Raw genomic sequence first — 24,291 nt, forward strand, 5'->3', positions numbered from 1 at the left:
GTGTGTGTGTCTGGGCGGTCTGGTCTTCCCTGCCCTCTCCGAGACCCAGCATCTATACCTTCGATGGCCCAATATACTGGTAGGTAAGTTCTCTTACAAATATACGACTATTTATTCCTACTCTATTTGAATTCAGTTCAAAAGTATGAAAAAGAGATGGGAAAGCAAAGGGTAGAGAATTACATTATTCAGTTTACATCCACCTTCCGCCCAATTATACTTGAGGAATCATTAAGTCCTTTAGGTTTAACATCATATCGGAGATTTATAGTCTCTGTCTTTAATTACGCTTTAGGATTAGTTGTGATTTTCGGGGAGCAATGAGAGCCAGTCTCGGTAAGTTCTTTCAAATATGCCTCTGCCAAGATTTCACTTGTAAAGCTTTTAGTAGATCCCTTATAAATGATTTTCAGACGTGCAGGGTTTTGTAGATATACGGTGGCACCTATTTTTTCAAAAGGGGCAAAAAGTTGTCGCAGCCTCCACCGGCGTTCTACTGTCGCATGAGCAAAGTCGGGGCGTGCGAAGAAGCTGATTCCTTTAAATTCTCTTTTACTAGTTGGTCTGGCAATATCGTAAATAATTTCTCTCAAAAGAAAGTTCCCAAAGTGGACCAGCATAGCTCTTGGGTATTTGTTTGCCTTATGTGAATATTTCGGGGCTGTCAGGGGAAAGCGATGAGCCCGTTGAATCTCTCTCTCTAGATCCCACGATTGTATTTCTGGGAGGGCTGTCTTTAAGAGTTCCGATATGAACCCCTTTGGATCGTTTCCTTCTGCTCCTTCTGGAATTCCCAGAATTCGTAGGTTGTTTCTCCTTCCTCTATTTTCCAAATCTTCCACTTTGGTCATAAGATCGTCGATTATGCCTGACTGTTGCTTTTCCTTAGTTTGTAGATTGAGTACATCTGACTCGAGATTCTCTGTACGAGTTTTAATTGATTTCATTCTGTCCACTATTTCTGAACAAGTATTGTCGATTTTTTGGATGGAGCCCTGTAGTTTTTGAATTGCAACATGATTGCGTTGATTATCTGTTTTCAAATCCTCATGAAAGTGCTTTATAGACTTGAGAAAATTGCTCAAGGATGTTTCTGAAAGGTTTTCTAATCTCATATCCATGCTTTCGATTCCTCCTTCTTCGTTGGTCAATTGTTTATGATGGGGTCTCCCATCTAATTTAGGAGTTGAGTTTTTCTTTGAATGTCTTTTCTTAGCCTTGATTTGCTCAGGATTGCTACCCTGATCAGTGGTTTCATCATAGATTGGTCGTTGCGCTCTCCTATATTTTGTCTTCCTTTTATCACCTCTTTTTTCGGGAGTGTTGTCTTGCCTTGACTCATTTCTTTCCTTCTCATCGGGGTGATCTGGGGCCACTATGGTGGTAGCATCCGGTTCTTGATCATCGCTCGTTCCATTGCTCTCTGTTGTATCACCGGAGATTGAGAGTCCGGTTTCATATATATCAGAATCCCCCTCATCAGCAGATTCTTCGTTTGACGTCCCTGAGCGGCAGGGTTGTATTATCGTGCATGACTGTTCTGATTCCAAATTGTCTTTGCTCATAGATGTTGCCTTAGTAGATTCGTTATCATGAGGCTGATGTTGTAAGATCACATTTTCTAATGCTTCCACTGCGTCGATAACATTGATATCATTGCTGAAATGTTTTGCTTTGATTCCTTTTCCAGGAGGGAGGTCGTTTGCTGGCTCTTCACGGTTTAGATCTGATTCAAGACTTTGGGTATCTGACAAAGTACATTGGGGTTTTCCATTTTTCCCTCCTACGTTTGAATTTTCCAGAGGAAGTACGCTGAATATAGTAGAGATCCTAGGTTGGTTCTCCCCTGGTTGTCCAGTCATTTTAGCTGCTGCTTTTAGATCTTTGATGGTTTGTAGGCGTTTTGCTTTTTTAGCCATAAGTTCTAACTGCTCGTCAGTGTTAGTGTCATTATTATCTTCATTGTCTTCCTTAGTATCACTGTACTCGCAGTTATTTAATTTTTTATGTTTCTTTATTTCGCTTATCGTTTCCTTTTTTTTTCTTTTTCTTTCTCATTTTTGTTTTGACTTGTGCATTTAATCTTATTTTTTTCCTTGCTTTCTTTACTTTTTTGTTTTTCGTGACTTTCTTTCCTGATTTTATCTATCTTGTCTGTTTTATCTCCTTGTGCTTTGGATCCTCTTGTCTTAACTCTTCTATGTGTACTATTGTTATAGATTAGTTTCGGTGAGCCACTCCCTGTTTCTTGCTTCGGGATGTCTTCTCTGTCTTCTATATCTGTGTTTTTTAGGGTTACTTCACCTTGATTTGTATGTGCCTCTGTCATTTCTGACGCTTTCTGGATTTTGGTTATCTCCTTCTCAGAGCTGGTTTGATCCATCATTTGATCTGTAGTTCTGCACCTCTTGGTCCTCTCACCTTTACCCCTTCTCTGTGTTACGTCCCTTGTTGTAGACACAGTTGAAGTTGTTGTTGCGTTAAAGACTTTCCTTGGTCCAAACGAGCGTCTAGCGTTCTTCTTCTGTTTTTTTGACAAATTCTACAATAACCTCCGTTGGTTTGTTGGCAAGAGGTGCAGTGTTTATCTCTCTTGTATAAATGTATTCAGAGTGAGATTATCCCGATATTGCTGGATTTATTTAACAGCATAATGTGCTCTGGTGATATTCCAGAATCTTGGAAGGAAACTAACATCATAGTTTTTCACAAAAAAGGGAAACCTAAAGAGAACCCTGCATCCTATCGTCCACTATCCCTCATCAATATGGACACTAAGATCTACGCGAAGGTTTTGGCTAAAAGGTTGGGAAGGATCAAAGGCGGTCTGGTTTCCCTGTGGCAGCATGGGTTTATCCCAGGTCGAGGGACAACAGAGCATATTAGTCGGGTTATCGCGCTTTTTGATGTGCAGGCTGCCACTGGGGGACGGATGGCCATGATCCTTCTAGACGCAGAAAAGGCCTTTCATTGTGTCACGAGGAAGTATTTGTGGGGGATATTGGAATGGCTATAAGCAGGAATGGCGGGTTTATTTTTGTCTTATGTATTTATCAATGAATTGCTTCCTAATTTTGTGTATTATTTGTATATTTTTATAAAGCCACACTCCACTTTATATTATGACCGATTTTACATTTTAGGAATCTGTGCATGTCAGGTTTTAATGGATTTCAGTATAAAATGTATTTCTTGTTTTTGTACCAGGTATTTAATAAAAATTAAAAAAATAAAAATAAATTGCGCTAAATGCCTGGAATAAGTTGGGGTGGGTGAACCTATCCCAAGAGCACATTTTGATGCACAAGCGTCTACTCGCACACACTATTTGCGTTTGGTTGCATTTAGTTCTATTTCTTAGCACAAAATGCATTCTCACATCCGTTTTGGATGCAAAGGGGCGTTTTGTGCTAAGTAAATAGTAAGTTGGGGTAATATCCTATCCCGAGTGCACATTTAGCGAGGGGGGCAGCTGTTCCAGCTTGTTATTTTTGTTTTTTTGCATTTAGTGTTATTTCTTAGCTAAAAATGCATCCTCGCGTCCAGAATGGACACGAGAGCGCATTTTATACCAAGAAATAGCACTAAATGCAAAATTTCGCTTCTTGCAGAATTCCTGAGTAATTTAATGTGATTACGCTCCATTGAATTACGCAAGTTATTCCCGCTCCTAGCAGTGACGTGTTACGCATGGGCTGAGTGTGCACTCCGCAGCGCTGTGAGGGCGCGATGATGGGCCATGGATTGTGGTGTCTGTGTCCTGGGAGGAGCCTCTCAGGGAAGAAAGGGGGAGGGGCCAGGCTGTACTTGTAGCCTAAGGGCCTGCCATAAAACACCTTTCCTCTCACCTGAGACACTGCAGAGCCTTTCCTCCAACTACAACAGGAGCTAACACCATAAACAGCGAGATAGGACATAGAGTAAAGAAGGTGACCGTATGTAAACCGTACATTGCATTGATTACACCAGCATCAATTCATGCAGCCAATTACAGGGAGTGATTGTTGAATGTGACTCTTACATTTGTCCTAAATTGCAAATCTTGATGCGAAACTTCACTGATGCACTTGAAGCAACGGTTGGGTAGATTGATTGACAATTTGCAATAGAGCAAAGTTTCAGAAAGCGACACAAACCAACGTAAAGGGTTGATAAAGTGCTTATACTGCAAAACTTTTCTTGTGCTGACAGGCAACCCAAAAAGTCATGTTTTGCACTACTCTGCATTACTTTGTAAAAAAGGGGTGTCCCACGGGGGTACATGGGCGTTCCCACGCTATCACCCCATGAAGATGAGTCTTTGCACCAAAATATAACGCATAATCAAGGAAGGCGCTAACACTGAGAAATGTTTTAATTTCTCCTAACCTGTCACACACCGAATGAGGGCTGCACTGTACAGCACACATATACTGGGAGAAGTTAAAGTTTGTCTAGACACAGTATTTTGTACTGCAAGGGTCCCCTTGCAGAAAAAAGCCCATGTTAGACACCAGGTTCCAACCTTTGCACTATGGGTCAAGGTTGTGTGCAGTGCTCAGACCACTGAATGAACATCAGCGCTGGGGAGGCGAGCAGCAGCGCTGTTGGACTTGGCCTGCTCTACAGAGTCATTCCCAAAGGTTTTGCCTTCCTTCCTCCTGATTTCTGACCCTGTTTCTGTTGCCTTTTAGGACTTTGTGCACTTTACCTCTGCAAAAGAGTAATAAAGTGCTTTTGCTGTCCTTTAATCAGAATGGAGAAGTGTGTCTCACTGGTTAGAGGCGGCAGACCCGTAAGCAGAGGATGGCCCGGGACCAGGGTTCGATTCCCGACGCGGCAGGGTCGTGGACCAGGGTCAGCGGACTCGATAATTCTCGCCTCGGTGCCTACTCTAGTCAGAGACCACACTCGGCAACTCTGGGCATCAGCTTGCCTCATCTTCACAACGGCCCCCCCAGACCGCCGGGGATGCTTGGTCGCACCTTAGAGATACCCATCAGGGACCATCTCTCAGGGTGAGCCAGGACGGGTTCCCCAGCGGTCGAAGCGTGGCGATACTCCTCCGGGAGTCGATTCCTAGCGCTATATAAACCCGCAATTATAAACCCGCAATTAAATTTAAACATAGTAAATTTGGCTTACACCCTTTTGACATATTTAATTTACTTGAAAATCCCCAATAAAGTAGTACTACATGTACATAGGGCCTGTAAATTGAATGCTACTAGTAGGCCTGCAACATTATTGTACTACCCGCTTCACTAGACTTGCAACCATGTCTCCGACCTGCGATTCTAGCCTGTGTGCAACTTTAAAGTGTGGTTTCGACCTGGCTAAAGGAGCCTTTTGTCCGGACTGAACCTTTTGTTTAATAAATATACATGACTCTTAAGCTAACCCCTAAACCGCCCTCAGGGCAGGGTATATTGTATTTTTAAAAGTTGGACATGTACTTTTATGTTTTACATGTCCTGGTAGTGAAAAACTCCTAAATATGTTTTTCCGCCACTGTGAGGCCGACCTCTCTCATGCGTTAACATTCGGTCACATCAATCAATCAGGATTTATAACCGCTGCAAATCACCCATGAGGTTCTACAGGTGCTGGAGTTGCTAGTTGCTTCGCGGTGCTCTGTTCGTTCGAACAGCCAGGCATAGAGTGCGTTCCTGAATTCCCTGAGCAATGTCCATTCCTAAGGTGCAGGGGAAGGACGTTCCAGGTTTTGTCCGCCAGGTGAGAAAGTGAGTGTCCTTTACTGTTGGCTCGGCGCATCCGAGGGGGGTGTCTGCGATGAGGAGGTAGATGGAACTCAGGTGTCTTGTCGGTTGGTGGAAAGTCATGCATTGGTTGATGTATGCTGGTTGCTGGTCCTTCGTTGTGCAGGGCTTTGTATGCGTGGGTCAGCATCTTTAAATGGCATCTCTTCTGGATCAGGAGCCAGTGTAGCTTCTTCAGGTGTGGGGTGATGGGAGTCTGTTTGGGGAGGTCGTGCATTAGTACCTTATTACATTTAATAAGTGATAACTTTTATTTGGCAACAAGTACAAATTTCATTTTGGTCTCTAAGGAAGCTTAATATAAAATCCTTTTTAATGATGAAATTGGATTTTTAGTCACAATTCTGAAAATGCTACTTCCAGAGAATTAGCATTTTCTTGTCCTAACCATTTAGTGCTGCAGCCTGTATCCCGGGCCACAGTATTAGGTGCAGTTGTTAGTTGGCTTTTGCGTATTCCTCCCACAAATGGGGACTACAGGTTGTCAGGATGGGCCATCCTGACAAGATGGAAGGGGTGGAGCTGTGATCTACCGCACCTGCACTACAAAGAGCCTGCCTCGGCACACTCACAAAGGCCTTCAGTCTAGTTGATTGTCACGCCAGACGTCTTCGAGCCGTGGGCAGGGAAAGGAAGGAATTTCCAGAACCAGACGTGGGGGGAAGTCTACAAGTTTTTCCCAATTCAGAGCTGGCAGCAGGTATACATATTGGGCCCCCAGACCAACTATAAATTTCACTCCTGCACCCTGATGACTGGTGACTTTTGAAAGTGGTGGGGCTGGTGAAAGTTGAAGAATTGCTTATAATGATGGTGAGTGTTTTATAAATAGAATGTAACCCAAACCCTTCTACATTATGAATTCCATTCTGCGATGCAGAGGTGATCTAGGCACATTCTATCTGTATAGCGTTTAACAACTTTTTTAATGTCAAAAATAAACATAATCTTCTTTCCTTGGGCATCAGGATTCACCACACCTTCGGCTTGCAACTGCAAACCCCAAGGTTTGAGTCTCATGCGTCGAGCAGCCTCGTAAATATGTGCCCGCTGGTCCCACAGAAAATAAGCCCCAAGCATCCCAGCCAATCCAAGCACTGATCTCATGCTGGTTATATAATAAACAGCATAAAAGCTGTACCAGGATTGGTTGGATAAGTCTATGCCAACGCTCCTCCAGAAACTGAAGGGCCTTTATCTCTGCTGTTCAATCTCCCTGGTCTATTAATTCAGAAGCCTGAACTGCGCATGTGAGGCTGAACACGGCAAAAACACCGGCCAATCTGACATGCACCATTCGGTTAGCACTGCCTCCGCTACAACGGATCCGGGAGAGAGAGCCCTGTAGCTCCGCCCCTAATGAGGATAAAATGAACAGCAGTACGGGGGAAGCATGTAGGTTAGTGTCCACATGCCACAATGGAGAAACTGCCCCGCCCCTGCTCCTGCAGATACTACTGAAGGACTGCCTTGCTGCCAGAGGCCTGCTGTCTGAGAAGGAGTCCCGGACCTACTTGCTTCACCCCGGCTCCCTGAAGTGACTCCAAGGGTCAGCTGACTAACCTCCTGTGCTGAGCTACAGGACAATAAGACTCTCTAGAGGCCTCCCTGCAACTTACCAGCTGACCTGCTGCGCTGGACCTGCTTTGACCTGGACCTGGTGCTGTCGGAGCCCTGCTGGCCACTGCAAGAGTGAGTTCCTGATCTCAAATCAATCAATCAATCAAGGTCTTTTAAATGATGCAACTCACCCGTGAGGGTCTCAAGGCGCTGGGGGTGGGTGCAGCTCCGGGGAAGCTGAAAAGCCAGGTCATGAGTGTCTTCCTGAAGGTGTTCAGAGTGGGGGTGCATCTGATGTTGACTGGGAGCTTGTTCTAGGGCTTGGCCGTGACGTCGTAGAAGGCTCTCTGCCTGCTCTGGATATGCGGATGGGGTCTCTGTTAGGGCAAGGTCGGCGGAGCAGAGGTTTCTTTTCGTTATGTGGAAGGAAACTCTTTCGTTGAGGTATTTGGGTCCGATTTTGTGGAGGGATTTCTAGGTGTGGTTGAGTAGCTTGAAAGTTACTCTCTTCTCAACCGGGAGCCAGTGGAGGTCTCCAGGTGTTGGGTCATATGCTTGTATTGTCGGGGCCGAAGACAAGTCTGGCTGCGGTGTTCTGGATGGTCTGGAGTTGATTGTAATGTAATGTAATGTAATGTAATGATGTCTTGTAAAGTGCCTGTATCACCCCACATGGGGTATCTCCGCGCTGTAGACCGCTGGGGAACCCGTCCTGGCTTTCCCTGTGAGATGGTCCCTACTGGGCATCTCCAAGGTGAAACCAGGCATCCCCGGCGTATATGGGGGGCCGTTGTGGAGATGAGGCAAGCTAATGCCCAGAGTTGCCGAGTGTGATCCCTGGTTAGAGTAGGCACCGAGGCGAGAATTATCGAGTCCACTGACCCTGGTTCACGATCCTGCCGCGTCGGGAATTGAACCCTGGTCCCGGGCCGTCCTCTGCTTCCGGGTCTGCCGCCTCTAACCAGTGAGCCACATCACTCCAGCTTAGAGGGCGTTACCGTAGTCCAGTCTGCTGGGAATGAGTGCGTGGGTGACGGTCTCTCTGGCTTCGGGGGGGGATCTACTTGAAGGTCTTGCGGAGGATGTAGAGGGAGTTGAAGCAGGTGGTGGCAATGGCATTGATCTGGCGAGACATGGTGAGGGAGGAATCTAGAATGATGCAGAGGTTCCGGGCGTGGTCTGCCATGGTGGGCGGGTTCCCTAGGACCACCAGGTGTTGTCCCACGCTGTGGAGGAGGGTCCAAGGACAAGGACCTCTGTCTTCTCCGATTTGAGCTTTAGGCAGCTGTTGCTCATCCAGGCTGTGACATCTTTCATTCTTTTGTCGAATTCTGGGTTCTTCGTGAGGGAGAGGATGAGCTGGGTGTTCTTCGGCATAGAATACTATACTGAAGCCCATGCTATCTGATGATGGTGGTGAGTGGGGACAGGGGGCCCAAGAGGCGCCTCCTCAGGATCTGGGCCATTGTTTGGCATGGGCCTGTTCATGCTAAGATCTCGCTGCCCAAGCTGACCGCTCAAGGTGAAGTTCCGGTGTACCCAAATCTTCATGATACATCGACCACCAGAGATGATCGGCAACGTCAGATCTCCACTTCGCGCTACGGCGTCAACAGCCTGTGGTGACCATCAACGTAAAGCTCCAGCATCGACCGTCTGTGACACCCGACCTGCGCTTTGCGCTACAACAATGACCAACCGCCACTCGCAGCGTCTCTGTCGCAAACTGATCTCTTGCCGGACTTTGAGAAGATAACTTTTTCAGCCAGACTAACCTGGTCCCTATCTCTGGCCTGCACTGCAGTCGGCCTGAACTTGTGACTCACATAACCAGACGACCGTGCGAGGAGCTTTGTGCTTAATGCACTATACTCAGATCTTTAAAATTGTATTTCTCCAGTTCTACTGATTGGATTTTTGTCATTTGGTTCTCAAATTATTTTTCATTCATACTCTATGTTTCATAATTGGTGTTGGATTTTAGTTGTGTTGTGTCTTCACTTTATATTTGTTTGTGTGCTGCATAAAAACTTTATTCATTGCGTCCAAGTTAAGCCTGACTGCTTTTGTGCTGAGCTACCAGAGGGTCAAGCACCGGTTAAGTTTGTGACTTCTGTAGTTCAGTCAGACAAGGATTGTGGTTGTTGCTTGAGAAGGATTTCACCAGGGCGGGGTTCAGTGCTGGTGGTTCCTGGTGCGTCAGTTCTTGTTGGCGCCCTCCAATGACCTCCTCTCCACTGATTCCCTCACTACCAACCTTCAGCAGCGCCCCTCAATCTCCAAAACCACGCCCTCTCGCACGCTGCTCCTTGATGACAGATAATAGCTCACTGTTCTATGTTAGGATTTAAACTTATAAACAGCAAGTAACAAAAGGATCTCTATGACAACAACAGCAACCAACTGAACTATTTATGTTATATGCATGTTGTGATCTGCATAGTACATGTGCTTTGCATCATAAACTCTCTGCGCCACCTTATGATTAGTCCAAACTTCCACTAAACAAAACTCCATCTCTCTCCAGCAGCTCCAGCAATCACCAGAGTTGTCTTGACATTTTTATTGTTGCTGGAAAATTGCTGGAGGCAAGCCACTCTGTAGCAAGTGCTTGTAGTTCCACCATATATTTGAGAAAACAGCCCTCGCTCCCCAAGTCAGTACCAGTGCGGTGGCACCAGTCGCACTGCCCTAGAGCCGGCCCTGGGTTTCACCCCCTCAACCAATGACCCAGTTTTTCACAAGCAACACATCCCAGTAGACCCGGCGCCTCCCCGCTCCCTCCTCTTACTGCACCTTCAGTTGCTGCATTGCACAATAAATGGGTAAATCTCCCCTGATTTTTTAATGTTAAAGAGTTACAGAAACGTGAACCATTATCAGAATTTTGTTATTTTCCCACAGTGAGCACTTGTAAAACTGTCTAATTAACCTGAAGCCGATATTGTAGTAGAGATCTAAACGTTACCAAATGTAATGTTTCCTTTCAGTAAAAGATCTGAAAAGAGTGAATCCAGTCGCCGCCACCCCACGCCTCGCGCCAAGTTGTCCCGACTGCTGAGAAAGCTGGAAGGTAAAACTAATAATGATCAGTGAAAGATGTTAATGTTTTCAATCTATTGCTCTCTATTAATACAAAGGACAGTAAAATAACAAAATGTCTTGAATAAAATATAAACATAAAAAATTTGATTAAAACCGCATCTCTGCATAAAAACCAGAAACTGCTCTAGACATGACATGACTTCCACATAAACACATAAACGTGCATTAAAGATTCTCATAACAACTACAGAGACTACACGGCACCCTGGATCCACTTCAAGGAGAGGTTGTGCTACGGCAATATGTTGTAACTCATTCCAACCAAAAGTTGGCGCAAGTAAGACAGAAAGAAACACTCATGGGGCTAACAAGAGAATGCTATCCCTCCAGATAAATTTGCAGATCATCGTTGGACTGTGAGAATCAAAGAACATAGATATGACTTGAAACACGCCTGTAACCCTTATTTATCTACGTGCTTTTTACATAAAAACTATCTGATAGAGACCTGAGTATTCCCCAGGTGTCAGACTGGATCCAGAAAATCTTGAGCAGTACCTCTGTGCGCCGTTAGGTACCATCCATCGGCTCCGTGTCTACGCCATCTGTGTTTCAAGTGCCATCAAGGAAACTTCATAAGCGCCACTAAAGGCACGCTGATATCTGTTCCTTTCTTTCCCTGCAAAGAGCACAGATTTGGAGAGCTCCCTCAACCAGTTTCTTGTCAACTCTTTTTGACCTTTTGTCAAATATCTCTTTTTAGGTCGAATATGAGCCAGAGCGCAAGCGCTGCTCTGCGATGAGCTGTGGTAGTTCAGTGGGTGAGAGAAGCATCACCCACTCCCCCGCCCTTGTTTTTTATTGGCTCATGTGTTCGTCTTTTGTAAATGCTGTCTTCTGGTTCACTATGAGGCTTGTTGGTCCCTCCTTGATACAGCCATGTTGTCATTTGTATCCTCCCATGGCTACTGGCCCCTTTACTTGGATGTTACACAGGGCCTGTTCTATTTCCTTTATTAAGTTTCTCCGAGTGACGTGCTTCGCTTACATTTAGGGAATGCAATTGGAAACCTATTGCGGTGCAAATGCTTGTTTAACTTGTGGCGCATCAGTTTGTAAACTGTGCAAGATTTGCAGTTGGCGATTGTCCTCCGGCTGTAATTTGCCACATTTCTGAGTTGGATTGTTGTGCTACCTAGTCTGTGATGAGGACTCCGGCTTCCCATGTAGTAGCTTGCTACCCCATCCACATTTAGTGCTTCGTCAGGGACAGTAAGCGCTTTATACATACCATACCATACCCGAGAAGGACGCGGCCCTTGAAGCACCAGCAGTTCCGTTTCGAGTAAATCACAAACACACGTTGGTCTCAGCGACTGCCTGTCAGTCCCGCGAGAGTGCTGACCAGATCTTTGTTTATTTTCCCTCGTCCTCTTGACTGCCCCAAGTGTGAACACTCCGGGCACAATTCCTCGATTGAGCAGGACCAGCGAGAGTCACGGGCACGCATGTAGTAGTGAACTTGGTGAAATGTTCACTCCTGTTGTCTGGTGCCTTGCAAATGTAAATAAAATAAGTAGTGTGAGTCTGTATATTTGTAAAATAATGGGCTCGGTTCGATTAGCCATGAAAATCTATGTGTTGCTAGCACAGGGCGTTTGGTCAAATCTTTCATCCCCCCCCCCCTTTCTGAAGTGGAGCTCTTTTCACCTCCCTCTGGACAGTGAGGAAGGAGGTATGAAGTGTTTGCTTGAGATGTGCTGAGCTGCTGACTTTAGCCCTTCCTCCAGTTCAGCAGGTTTCGTATATAGGTGTGAGTGGGCAGGAAAGAGGCCTCTTAGCTAGGTACTAATTCGTCAACCACTCCACCCCTTCTATGTTTTCTTCTAAGCAAAGAATTGTCTTGCGAGAAGTTTTCCTGTGTGTGCCCTGTAAAAACTCCTTGCCTCTGGTGAGGTTGGGTCCCGCGTTAGCTGCTTGCCTGTTCTCTGTATGATTGATGCTAGCAAGTGCGAAGCATGGGGCACAGATGCGGTTATGTTCAGGGTTGGATTGGGATTAAAAATCGGCCCGGGCACGCATAAAAAAATCGGCCCACATTTGCATAATGCCTTCCCTCAAATCACAGCTTCACCGTAATTTTACATAAAAAGGGGGGGGATATATGCACGCATCAGTTTACACTAGTGAAACACCCCTGAAAACAAGTGAGGCCACTTCTGCACAGGGCCCCTGCCCCGCTCAGTATGCCCACATTAATGGGAGGCCCAGCGAGAGGAAAGGGGTGACACCTCTACCTGTTCTTGCTATACAGGAGGTAATGAGCGCTCATCTCCCTCCAGAAAGGCCACTTAGACACCCACTCTGCCGCTGGCGGTATTAGTCGAACAACAGAGACACCGCCCAAATCAGCCCCCAAGCTGCTCAAAAGCAGCCCTCAGGTGGAACACGGACCCAGGCCCCTCGGGCATTGCCCGAATGCCCCCGTTACCAATCCGACGCTGGTTATGTTAGCATGTTTTGTATAGCGCACAGCTGACTCAGCAAAGAGGTGTCCAAGCGCTGAAGCACAATATAGAGGCTAGAATCAGTAGAAGGCACTAGGCTGTGGGGAAAAGATGAGATTTAATAGCTCTGCGAAATGCCATGTAGTTCTCTGTGGCACGAATGGATAATGGCAGAGTGTATCCGGCCTGGACCCGTGTTACGAAGAGATGGAAGTTGTTCGTCATTTCTTGGCCTTCCTCCTCATATGCCTTCGTCACTTCCTGGCGCGCTGGGGTCGAGCACCGTAGTTGTGCAGGGGAGATCCTGTTATTGAAGATGGGCTCTTATCTGCGACTCTATCAACCACCTCAGTTGGTGTTCCACACCAAAGAATGAGTTTGCCCTCTGAGTGGTTACTGGTGATTCAGAGTATGTTTATTGGGCTCATGGTCCAGTGACCCTTCATTGGTCTACTTGCTCTTAAAGTTTTCCCTACTTAATTGTGCTGTAATGTTAAGTCCTGTTCTGGTCTTTAAAATTACACTGTACACATGTCAAATTACTCTTAGTTTTAAATTGATCAGCCAAGGCTCTGATAATGATTTAAATTGATTGCAAAGTGAATATGACATATTTTTTCAAAATGCAACAGATTAAAAAAAGCATTGACATAGCCAATAGGTCTCGCTTTTTGGACCTTGTAAGTATTTAGTTATGCAGCACAATATCCTTGGTGCAACAACATCAACTGTTGCATAACTAAAAACGTATAAGGTCCCAAAGGCGAGACCTATTGGCTACGTCAATGCTTCTTGTTCTCCACTGTGGCTCTTTAAGTGCAATAGGTGTTCCCAGACATGGGTCACTTGATCGCTGGGTCATAGGAATCAAGCGATGCCCCACTGATGAGGGCTACATAGGCTGAGCTGCTTATGCTCCCCTGTGGAAGGGGGTCTGACTCGGAGTCTGGTTTCTTTAAGGCTGGTTTCCTCCCCATCTAGAGCAGAATAGTGGGCAACTGGAATTCGGCCCTGAGTAATGACAAGTGACAGAGATTCCTACCGGGATTCCACCCCTTTCCTTTACGTTTTCTTCTGCTATGATCCCAGCACTAGCAGGCTTGAGCATGTCCTTCCGCCTGCATCTCCTCACCCGGTGCTGCTGCCTTGCACACAGCAGACATGCGCTGGATCTGCACGCACCCTGCCTGTAAAGGTGGCCTCGGTGCCACCCTTGGAACTGTTCCCAGGACGCAGAAGGCCTGCTTAGATGGACCCACTGGAGGCAGCCAGTGCCCAACAACCACCACTGCGCACTGGTGCCACTGGTTATCACCCGGGCAACACATAAACAGGAGAACAGCACAGCCAATGTACTACTTCCGCCCTCTGTATGCAAGATATTAACAAATATGAATAAATATCTTCTGTACTCCTTCTGTCCCTTAGAAGCCTTTTCGGGTGTACTGGCTTTAGGAAGCTGTCATGGGGGCTGCGGTCGTACACTGCTGATCTATAATAATAAAGATGTCACCAAGCTTAACTTAGTATGATTATAATTCAAATGTCCGCACTGCGCTGCCGCGAGTAGGTACAGGTGCCAGAAGTCCACCTGCTGCTCGTTATTTGCCCTCCGTTTGCTGTGCCAACACCGGCGCAGCAGAGGGACTGCAAGGGAATGCCTCGCGCCGCTGCGGGACTGTGTCTGAGGCAAGTATGACATGCTGTTTCAAGTTGCCCACTGCCTGAAAGCACAACAGCTGGCACACGACGTGCCCGGGCCACCACACATGCCGCTGCAGGGACAGAAATATTTACAACAAGGGGTGGTGAGGGACAGAGTCTCTGAACTAAGCAGAAAGCTCTCACCCAGTCAAGAGATCAGGGCTAGATCCAACACCGTTTTTTAGCTCACTGCACCATCCCAGTTTCAGAACCCGGCTGTATGCAAATTAGTCTGTTCCTGTCCCAGTGCATGATGGGAACAGGGCAAACCAAACTACAAAAGCCAATTCTTACACTGGGAAGGAAAAAATCTCCCGGGGACCGGTTTCTGGCATTACAGCCGTCTTCGGCCCGGTTTGCTTGAATCCTGATGGTGCAATGAGCAAGGGTCTCACATCTGAGAATACCCTTCCACGCTTAGGGTGGACAAAAATATTTACAACAAGGGGTGGTGAGGGACAGAGTCTCTGAACTAAGCAGAAAGCTCTCACCCAGTCAAGAGATCAGGGCTAGATCCAACACCAGGGACAGAAAGGCACAGCAAATCCAATAACAACTGGGGGACAGTGACGTATTATGACGTACTCAAAAATAACACCAAATCTGTTTACTGCAGTAAGCAATGGAAGTAAATACAATTAAGGTGAAAGGTGGGTGCTGCAACCCGAGCAGATCCCTTCCGCCCAAAAGGCAAGACTATTCTGAAATTGAAGAGAGTGGCGTCAAAGTGACTAAATCAACACTATATCTCATGGAAGGAAACACACAACACGACAACGTATAGAATGAAACTACGCTATTTTACTACTGTAACACATGCACATAACAAAACTGCATCGTATAATCGTGCACAAGGTTGTGCTACCTTGTCATGTTTTGGCCTGCAGAAGAAATAGGAAAACTTTAAACCAGGTCGAGCCAGCCACATGTGAGGCAAAGGATGGCATGTGAGTGACACCTCGCTCGGCCATTCACCTGCTGGGAAAAGGTCGAGGAGGAGGACAGAAAGCCTGCCTCATCCCTTGCATGGATGTGTGCTGTTCTTCAAAGGTTGTGTGCATTGCCAATTGTTATCCCTTTGAGTGCAAACACACCTGACACTGCTTTCCAAGGAAGAACAGCACAACAAACGAGTCATTCTGCAAAAGTCTGTTGCTTAAAAGAACAAGTTTAACCCCTTCACTGCAGAGCAGATTCCCCTGCTGTGCTGGGGGGTTAGGGGGACGCGCACAGCGCCCCGGTGCTCATGACGAGCTCAGCTCAGCTCGTCATGAGCCACGGTTCTCGTGTGCTCATGAGGAGCTGAGCTCGTCATGACCACGCCCATTCCTTAGAACTCCCAGCACAGAAGGGGAATTAGCCCTGCGTGTGAGCGTTCTAACGGTCATGACGAGCTCAGCTCGTCATGAGCACACGGGAACCGTGGCTCATAAGCATGGGAGGGGTTAACAAAAAGCGTGAGCAAAAAGGAGACCGCGAGGGCGGAGCTAGTGAGTGACAGGGACGTGTGGGCGAGGAGAGAGACGTGCAAGCTTGGGAGAGGAGTCTGCACATTTTCAAGCACTGCACTCGTGCTTGTGGCGTGCCCCTGCTCACTCCCGCAAGGTGGATGCCGCCACTAGCACGAGTGTGTGCTTGAAAATGAGCAGAACAATGGCTAAAGGCCCTCCTATGCAGCACATGCACGTTGCGTGGGCGAGACCTAAAAACTCTTTGCATCTGGCTCTTGCAGGGCATCTGCCAGACTAACTGTCATCCTGCTGGGGCCCCAAGCAACCGCTGTCACCTTCCTCACCCCTGTTACTTTTGGGACCTACTGCCTGGGTATCTATTCTACAGGTCATGAACCTGCGGCTGTAAGTATCCTTTAGAAGAACAAGAAACTTATTTTTGATAACTCTCTTTCTGTTGAATTCTCTATTGAACCGCAGATTCCTCGCCGTATCTGTGTTCTGTGCATTCCAAAAATGTTCAGAGTTAGTTTTCAACACACTGTCACCTGCCATCTGCCAAGCTGATCCTCTTCTGAAAGTGTGGAACACAAACAATGCAGAAACTGATATTGATGTGGACTGGTATTGGTTATGTTGCTCCAATTTATCACTTCTGGGACAAGGTATTGCTACGGATAAATAATTCAGAATATCGCCAGGTACAATGCTAGCGTTATAGATTTATTGGGATTTCCCATTAATCTCCAGTGCTCATTCATCCCCAAAAAAACAAGTGCGCAAGCCTAATGCTCAAAGTGAAAATAAAAAAAAACAAAAAAAAATATGTTTGACGAGCGGCAGCAAGGAGGGGTCTGCGCCTGTTTCCCTTGTGGGAGCGAGCAGAAACCAACTGTTAATTACTAACAGATGGTTTGAAAGCTCGCTCCAGCAAGGGAATGGCCAAACTTGCAAGCTTTGCCATTCAAAGCAATGCAACGCGTACACGTTAGTGTCTGCAAAACTGAATCGATAGCTAAAGGTCTTTTTCCAATCAGCGCACGTTGCGTAGGCGAGACCTGAAAAAGCATTTGCAATGCAATAGGTCTCACATTTACACGAGTTTGAGCTATTGGCATTTTAAATGACGACAATGCCTTTTATCAATAGTTTTGTTTAAAAACATAAATAAAAGTCATTGTCATTTACAATGCTAATGTTCAAACTTGTGTAAATGTGAGACCTATTGCATTGCACATGCTGGTTTGAGCTTGTTAGAGACCTGCTAAAACCCTCTGGTTTGAGGCCTTGTGGGGATTGTAACCATCATATGTTGGTGTCGGACTCCCATGTGGTTCGCCTCTGGTGCCGGGGGTCGGGGCATGGTCCCAAGGCCGATGTGAGGGTTCTGTTGTCATTGCAAACAATGGAAGATTTGTGGTATTCTGCGCTCTCAAGGTAGAGATTCTGCGTGTCACTTTGTCGAGTGTTGCAGCATTATAGAACACCATGGAGCTAGGCTCCGGAAGGGACCGTTAATGGTAGGTGAGGTCTAAGGCGATGAAAGCTCATCGCTCCCACCTTGACCTATGGCCCCTGCTATGCTTCCTGCTCTCTCAGTGCTGTTAGAAATGGACACTCTCAGAAGACCCTGGCTGTACAAGCGGTGGGCTGCCATTGGACCAAACATTGTGGTCTCATCACCGAGAAGACCAAGTGTAAAACAAATTTAAACAAGCATTTGCAATGCAATAGGTCTCGCATTAGGAAAGTGTGAGCTATTGGTATTGTAAATGAAAATTTTTTTTAATACGTGTTGGCTTTGAAAATATAAAAATTAAAAATTAATAGCATTGTTATTCACAAAGCCAATAGCTTACACTTTCCTAATGCGAGTCCTATTGGCTATGGCAATGCTTGTTGGTAGCAAGCAAGGACAGTGCTGTTGTGGTGCTGAGTGATGCTGTTGTCGTGCTGAGTGATGATGTGGTTGGGCTGAGTGATGTGTTGGTGTACTAGAGTGATGTGATGGTGTCCCAGAGTGATGTGGTGGTGTATTAGAGTGATGTGGCGGTGTCCCAGAGTGATGTAGTGGTGTCCCAGAGTGATGTGATGGTGTCCTATAGTGATCTGGCGGTGTCCTAGAGTGATATGGTGGTGTCCCTGAGTGATGTGGTGGTGTTGTGTGGTGTTCAGCAGTGTGAGGCATGCAGCAGTGTGAGGCGTGTAGCGGTGTGAGGTGTGCAGCAGTGTGAGGCGTGCAGCAGTGTGTGGCGTGCAGCAGTGTGTGGCGTGCAGCAGTGTGTGGCGTGCAGCAGTGTGCGTACTGCAGCAGTATGCAGCGTGCAGCAGTGTGAGGCGTGCAGCAGTGTGAGGCGTGCAGTAGTGTGCAGCATGCAACAGTGTGAGTAATGCAGCAGTGTGCAGCGTGCAGCAGTGTGCGGCGTGTAGCAGTGTGCGGCGTGCAGCAGTGTGAGGCCTGCAGCAGTGTGAGGCCTGCAGCAGTGTGAGGCGTGCAGCAGTGTGAGGCATGCAGCAGTGTGAGGCGTGCAGCAGTGTGTGGCGTGCAGCAGTGTGGGGCCAGCAGCAGTGTGAGGCGTGCAGCAGTGTGAGGCGTGCTGCAGTGTGAGGCGTGCAGCAGTGTGAGGCGTACAGCAGTGTGTGGCGTGCAGCAGTGGGAGGCGTGCAGCAGTGTGTGGCGTGCAGCAGTGTGTAGTGTGCAGCAGTGTGTCGTGCAGCAGAGTGAGTAATGCAGCAATGTGCAGCATGCAGGTGTGTGATGCGTGCAGCAGTGTGATGCGTGCAGCATTGTGAGGCGTGCAGCAGTGTGAGGCGTGCAGCAGTGTGAGGCGTGCAGCAGTGTGAGGCGTGCAGCAGTGTGAGGCGTGCAGCAGTGTGCGTTGTGCAGCAGTGTGCAGCAGTGTGAGGCGTGCAGCAGTGTGAGTTGTGCAGCAGTGTGCAGCGTGCAGCAGTGTGCAGCGTGCAGGAGTGTGAGGCATGCAGCATTATGCGGCGTGCAGCAGAGTGAGGCGTGCAGCAGTGTGCAGCATGCAGCAGTGTGAGTAATGCAGCAGTGTGAGTAATGCAGCAGTGTGAGCCGTGCAGCAGTGTGAGCCGTGCAGCAATGTGAGGCGTGCAGTAGTGTGAGGCGTGCAGCAGTGTGTGGGGTGCAGCAGTGTGTGGCATGCAGCAGTGTGAGGCGTGCAGCAGTGTGAGGCGTGCAGCAGTGTGAGGCGTGCAGCAGTGTGTGGAGTGCAGCAGTGTGAGTCGTGCGGTAGTGTGCAGCATGCAGCGGTGAAAACGTGCACTGACGACTGATGGTGTCTGTGCCTGGTAAAAGTGTGCACTGACGGCCGGAGGTGTGTATGCCTGTTGAAAGCATGCAGCAGTGTGAGTAATGCAGCAGTGTGAGTAATGCAGCAGTGTGAGCCGTGCAGCAGTGTGAGCCGTGCAGCAGTGGGAGGCGTGCAGCAGTGTGAGGCGTGCAGCAGTGTGTGGGGTGCAGCAGTGTGTGGCATGCAGCAGTGTGAGGCGTGCAGCAGTGTGAGGTGTGCAGCAATGTGTGGAGTGCAGCAGTGTGAGTCGTGCGGTAGTGTGCAGCATGCAGCGGTGAAAACGTGCACTGATGGCTGGTGGTGTGTGTGCCTAGTGAAAGCGTGCACTGACGGCTGATGGTGTGTGTGCCTGGTGAAAGCGTGCACTGACGGCTGGTGGTGTGTGCCTGGTGAAAGCGTGCACTGATGGCTGGTGGTGTGTGTGTGCCTGGTGAAAGCGTGCACTGACGTCTGGTGGTGTGTGTCTGCCTGGTGAAAGCATGCACTGATGTCTGGTGGTGTGTGCCTGGTGGAAGCGTGCACTGACATCTGGTGGTGTGTGCCTGGTGAAAGCATGCACAGATGGCTGGTGGTGTTTGTGCCTGGGCAAAGCGCGCACTGACGACTGATGGTGTCTGTGCCTGGTGAAAGTGTGCACTGATGACTGGTGGTGTGTATGCCTGGTGAAAGCGTGCACTGACGGCTGGTGGTGTGTGTGTGCCTGTTAAAAGTGTGCACTGCTGGCTGGTGGGGTGTATGCCTGGTGAAAGCGTGCACTGATGGCTGGTGGTGTGTGTGCCTGGTGAAAGCATGCAGTGACGGCTGGTGGTGTGTGTGTGCCTGGTGAAAGCGTGCACTGACGGCTGGTGCTGTGTGCCTGGTGGAAGCAGGCACTGATGGCTGGTGGTGTGTGTGTGTGGTGAAAGCTTGCAGTGACGGCTGGTGGTGTGTGTGTCCGGTGAAAGTGTGCACTGATGGCTAGTGGTGTTTGTGTCCGGTGAAAGCGTGCATTGACGTCTGGTGGTGTGTGTGCGTGGAGATCTCTGCACTTAATTGACGAAGAAATGCAGGTCCATACTTTGGTATTTCCTCTCTATGAAGACACCACATATTTCTTAGATGTTGTGTTGCCTGTACTTTGAAGGAAGTTAAGGAAATTACCCTAGGTACCTTCCCAAAATCCGAATTGTCATTAGTTTTCCTATCCCACAAGAAGCCACAGCAGACACTGGAGGGAAAGTGGCAGAGACCAGCATTTGAAAGTGATCAGCGAAAGTCCGGCAGGGTCCTTATCTAGAATGGAAGCTCGGCTTGTAGTTCAACAACAGCCATTAAGCATGCTGGAGTGTGACTGCACAGATTGTGTGTCAGTGGTATATTGTAACGGCCGCACGGCCATCAGGCGCACTCTGCGCCCTAATTCAGTTACAGTGCTCATACTTTTGCCAATTCCACTAGGGTAGCGTCTCCAGCCACTATTAACCATTGTCTTTTCAATCAATGTGACAGCCATTGTATAGTGCGCACATTTTCAATTGCATCTTGATGTTGCTGGGGAACTGGGTTCGAGTCTCGACAATGACGCTGACCATCCTGTGATTCTGGGCAAATCACTTAGGGGCAGATTTATGTTGGGAATGCGCCACGTTTGCGTCACGCAACTGCGGCGTAAACGTGGCGCATCCCTATGATCCATTTACAACGTGACGCATCTAGGCAGATGCGTCACGTTATAAAGCCCTGCGCCACTTTTGGGCGTTCCGTCGCAGGGTGGGCGTTCCGGGGCAGGTGCGCCTCGCAAAAGTGGCTGAGTGAAATCTATAAGATTGCACTCAGTCACTTTCAGGCCAATGCTGCATCAAAACCCTGCGCCTGCTTGAAGCAGGCGTAGGTCTTGACACAGCATTGTAAAGATGGGGCACCCCCGAGCCTTGCTGGAGCTGCGTCGCGCTTGCGACGCAACTCCAGCAATGCGCCACCTTTACGGCACAGATGCGTCACGCATCTGTGCCGTTTTTGCCCCATGGTGCGCCGCATTGTAAATGCGGCGCACCATGGGTGGCGGAGCAGCAGCGCAAAATAACTGGTGCATCCCTGGGGATGCGCCAGTTATCATAAATCTGCCCCCAAATCTCCCCGTGCCTAACAAAAATGAATGTGTCCTCATGTAATGCCAACGGTGCTATGTAAAGCGTTCTGATACCAGATTCGGGTGAAGTTCGCGCTATATAAAGCTCTGTAAAATAAAAATAAAATACATAACGCAAAATGGTTGTTGGGAAATGTAGTTTCTCTTTTTCAATGTGCTAGTTTGTGTTGTGCACGGTTTAATGGTGCCACATAGCAGTTAACTGGAAAATCTAACCTTGAGCTGCACAAATAACTTCAGCGCGAGGAGCATTGTAGAAATTGAGTTCTGGCCACAAAATCCTTTTTGAGGGCTGGAAAGTATAACAGGGGTGGGGGGATGGAGACATTTTGATAGCCAGCATATGATTAACAGCTTGGAGACAATTGAGGGCACTCAACCATGGAAGGCAATTAGAGACAGTGCGCGAGGGGTGGGTGGGCGGTGGAGCAGCAGCCTTTGATGTGGTGTGCGAGGCGGATGGGGGTGGGGGGCAGGGGAGCGCGCGAGTACGCTGCTATAATTGCTGATGTGACTTACCCAAGCACTAGACTCAAACCCTATTCCCACCATGAGGGCACATCTGGTGCGCCCCTGCAGGTCACAGAACAGATTGTTTATCTTATGTTACCATGAACAGGCGTAGGCCACTGGGCACACAAAAAGTCAGGATACAAGTTTCATATACAGCCAGGAACACAGGGCAGGGTTACACCCAAGTATAACAAGTGGCACTGCCAGCTCTGTGACTGGCTGAGCACAGGTCACATGTCTGGAGCGGGCTCTAGGTGTTGCGCCATGTTGACCTGGCACATGATTTGTTAATTGGTGGCGCTGGCAAAAACAAAGCATTTCTTTACCAAAGACATTTTGGATTTTTTTCTAGGCCTGAGCTTTCATGTTTTTAACAGTGCACTCAGGGGGTTGTAATCTTTAATTTATTAGCCCACGTGGACTAATACACTTACCATGATTGGTAAAAGGAAATCTCAGTACCAGAGGCATCGTGTTTGTTGAACAGGAGCAATGCTGTTAATCCTAAATATAACATATGTTAGTTCCCGAGAGTCGCAGTCATTGAATTTCATTACCACATGTAGCAAAGAGGCCAAAAAAGGGATTGTGCACGCAGTACGTACTGTATTCTAAGAGGCACAGGATGGAAGACTTATGTCTTTCCTTTGTTCAGAAGCACTAACTGCAAAAAAGAACTTCCGCCTGAATGCATAAAAATGCTTCACACCAGAAACGCTTCCCTTTTCTGAAAGCGGTACAGGGTGGTGTTGAATTCATTTGGAATGAACAAAGTGAGATGTTACTTTTTGTAAGAGGCAGTTACGCGTAACAAAAAACTCCACAGATTAATGCACTCAGTTCACGTGATTAGGTCTCGTAGAGAGACCTATTGCGGTCAAACCAGAAAGCTAAAACCAGGCAGATTTTGCCGAGTGCATGTGTGTCCGTGCACGCGCTTTCCATTTGCTTCCCGACCCGACTGCCTGCTTCACACATCAAAGCCATCAGCCTCCCTCCCACCTCCCCCCTAATTGCTTTCACTTTCACGGCCGCAAGGCCATGAGCTACTTCAAAGGGATCCGCCGGCACATCAAAGGCTGCTGCTCCCCATGCGTCTCGTTTATTTTTTTTGTCCCCTCTTGGAACAGACCTCGCCCGACCCCCTCCCTGTTCTCACAGTGCCCACCTCCCTGCCCCCCAACCCAAAATACCTCAGGATGATGAAAGGCCCCTGCATGCTACCAAGGTCTCTCCTGTAGGCACCCTCTCCCCTCCCCCTCCCAACAACCCCCTGCCCGTGGAGGTGCCTTCCCCTAACTACGGAAGTGCCTTCCCAGTGCGTTCTTTCTTGTTGTTGGAATGTTTGCCATTCATTGCAGTATTATCCTTGTTTCCTGATGCTGAGCATTAGCAAAACACATTGTTTTTCTCTCCTTGCTGACACTGTTTAAGGGCTGCAGTAATTGGTCTCTGTGTGGCCATGACACTGAGTAATGAGGGCAGAGTGGCCCCGTCCATTTCACCTGCACTAACTTGTTCGCATTTTTCTCCTGTGTTCCGTGGATTTATTTTAATCTAGCGCTTAATGCTGCGCTCAATCTGTTTCTAAGCTCCCAGACGCCTGGCAGTTCGGAGTATTCACAAGAAATATGTACAGATGTCAGTCGTTCACTTCTTTACATGACTTGACTAGATTTGCACATGTTACCAATACACAAACTTGAATAGAATAGCACGATCCGATAACCCCCTTGGGCCTGGGTATGTTCAATACTCAAACAGCAACAGAAGTACGTATGGCAGTTTACACAAATCCTATACTTTCATGCATACATCTTGCTCTGCATACGTTGCGTTTGATTGTTTACATGTGCTGAACATTTCAAACTTTATTATCTTCAACAAGGAATGAATGTCCTTAACTCCAGCTTTTTTGCAGGATTATATTTGTGTGAATCAAGTCCCGGATGGGGAACGACCTGTGGCCTGTGAATAGCCACAGGTGTGACTTGTGTGTCTACGTCACACCGTATTGTGCCTGGCCACGCCCTTGAAATCCACACTGTGTAATGGTAAAATGCAGCATGGACCTATCCTTGGGAGCAGCGGCGTGCATGGTGTAATGTGGTGGGTGGGGGGTTGGTTACAATACTAGATCATGCACATCAAGGGGCGTTACACTTCTGAAAGTAGAATTGTATAACATATGACATATATAGAATGACGTAACCCTATGCATATTTGCAGTCTTTGTCTCAAAGAAATGTAGTAAATTGTCAAGAATCACACATTTATTAGACAATCGTTGCAGCCGAGATTTCAACCCAG

At 47.7% G+C, this 24,291-nt stretch overlaps 1 protein-coding gene across 1 annotated transcript in view; it reads left to right on the forward strand.

The window, feature by feature from the left end:
• The window catches only part of LOC147725734 (uncharacterized), a 421,410-nt gene that overhangs the window by 327,287 nt on the left and 69,832 nt on the right, over positions 1-24,291 (forward strand). The window contains exon 10 of the mRNA XM_086964424.1: positions 10,310-10,392. Coding sequence (XP_086820550.1) covers positions 10,310-10,392 — 83 coding nt within the window. The remainder of the gene's footprint in view (positions 1-10,309; positions 10,393-24,291) is intronic.

The sequence above is a fragment of the Lissotriton vulgaris genome, chromosome 3_2 (genome assembly GCF_964263255.1).
Source record: "Lissotriton vulgaris chromosome 3_2, aLisVul1.2, whole genome shotgun sequence".
In the NCBI taxonomy this organism is placed as follows: Eukaryota; Metazoa; Chordata; class Amphibia; order Caudata; family Salamandridae; genus Lissotriton; species Lissotriton vulgaris.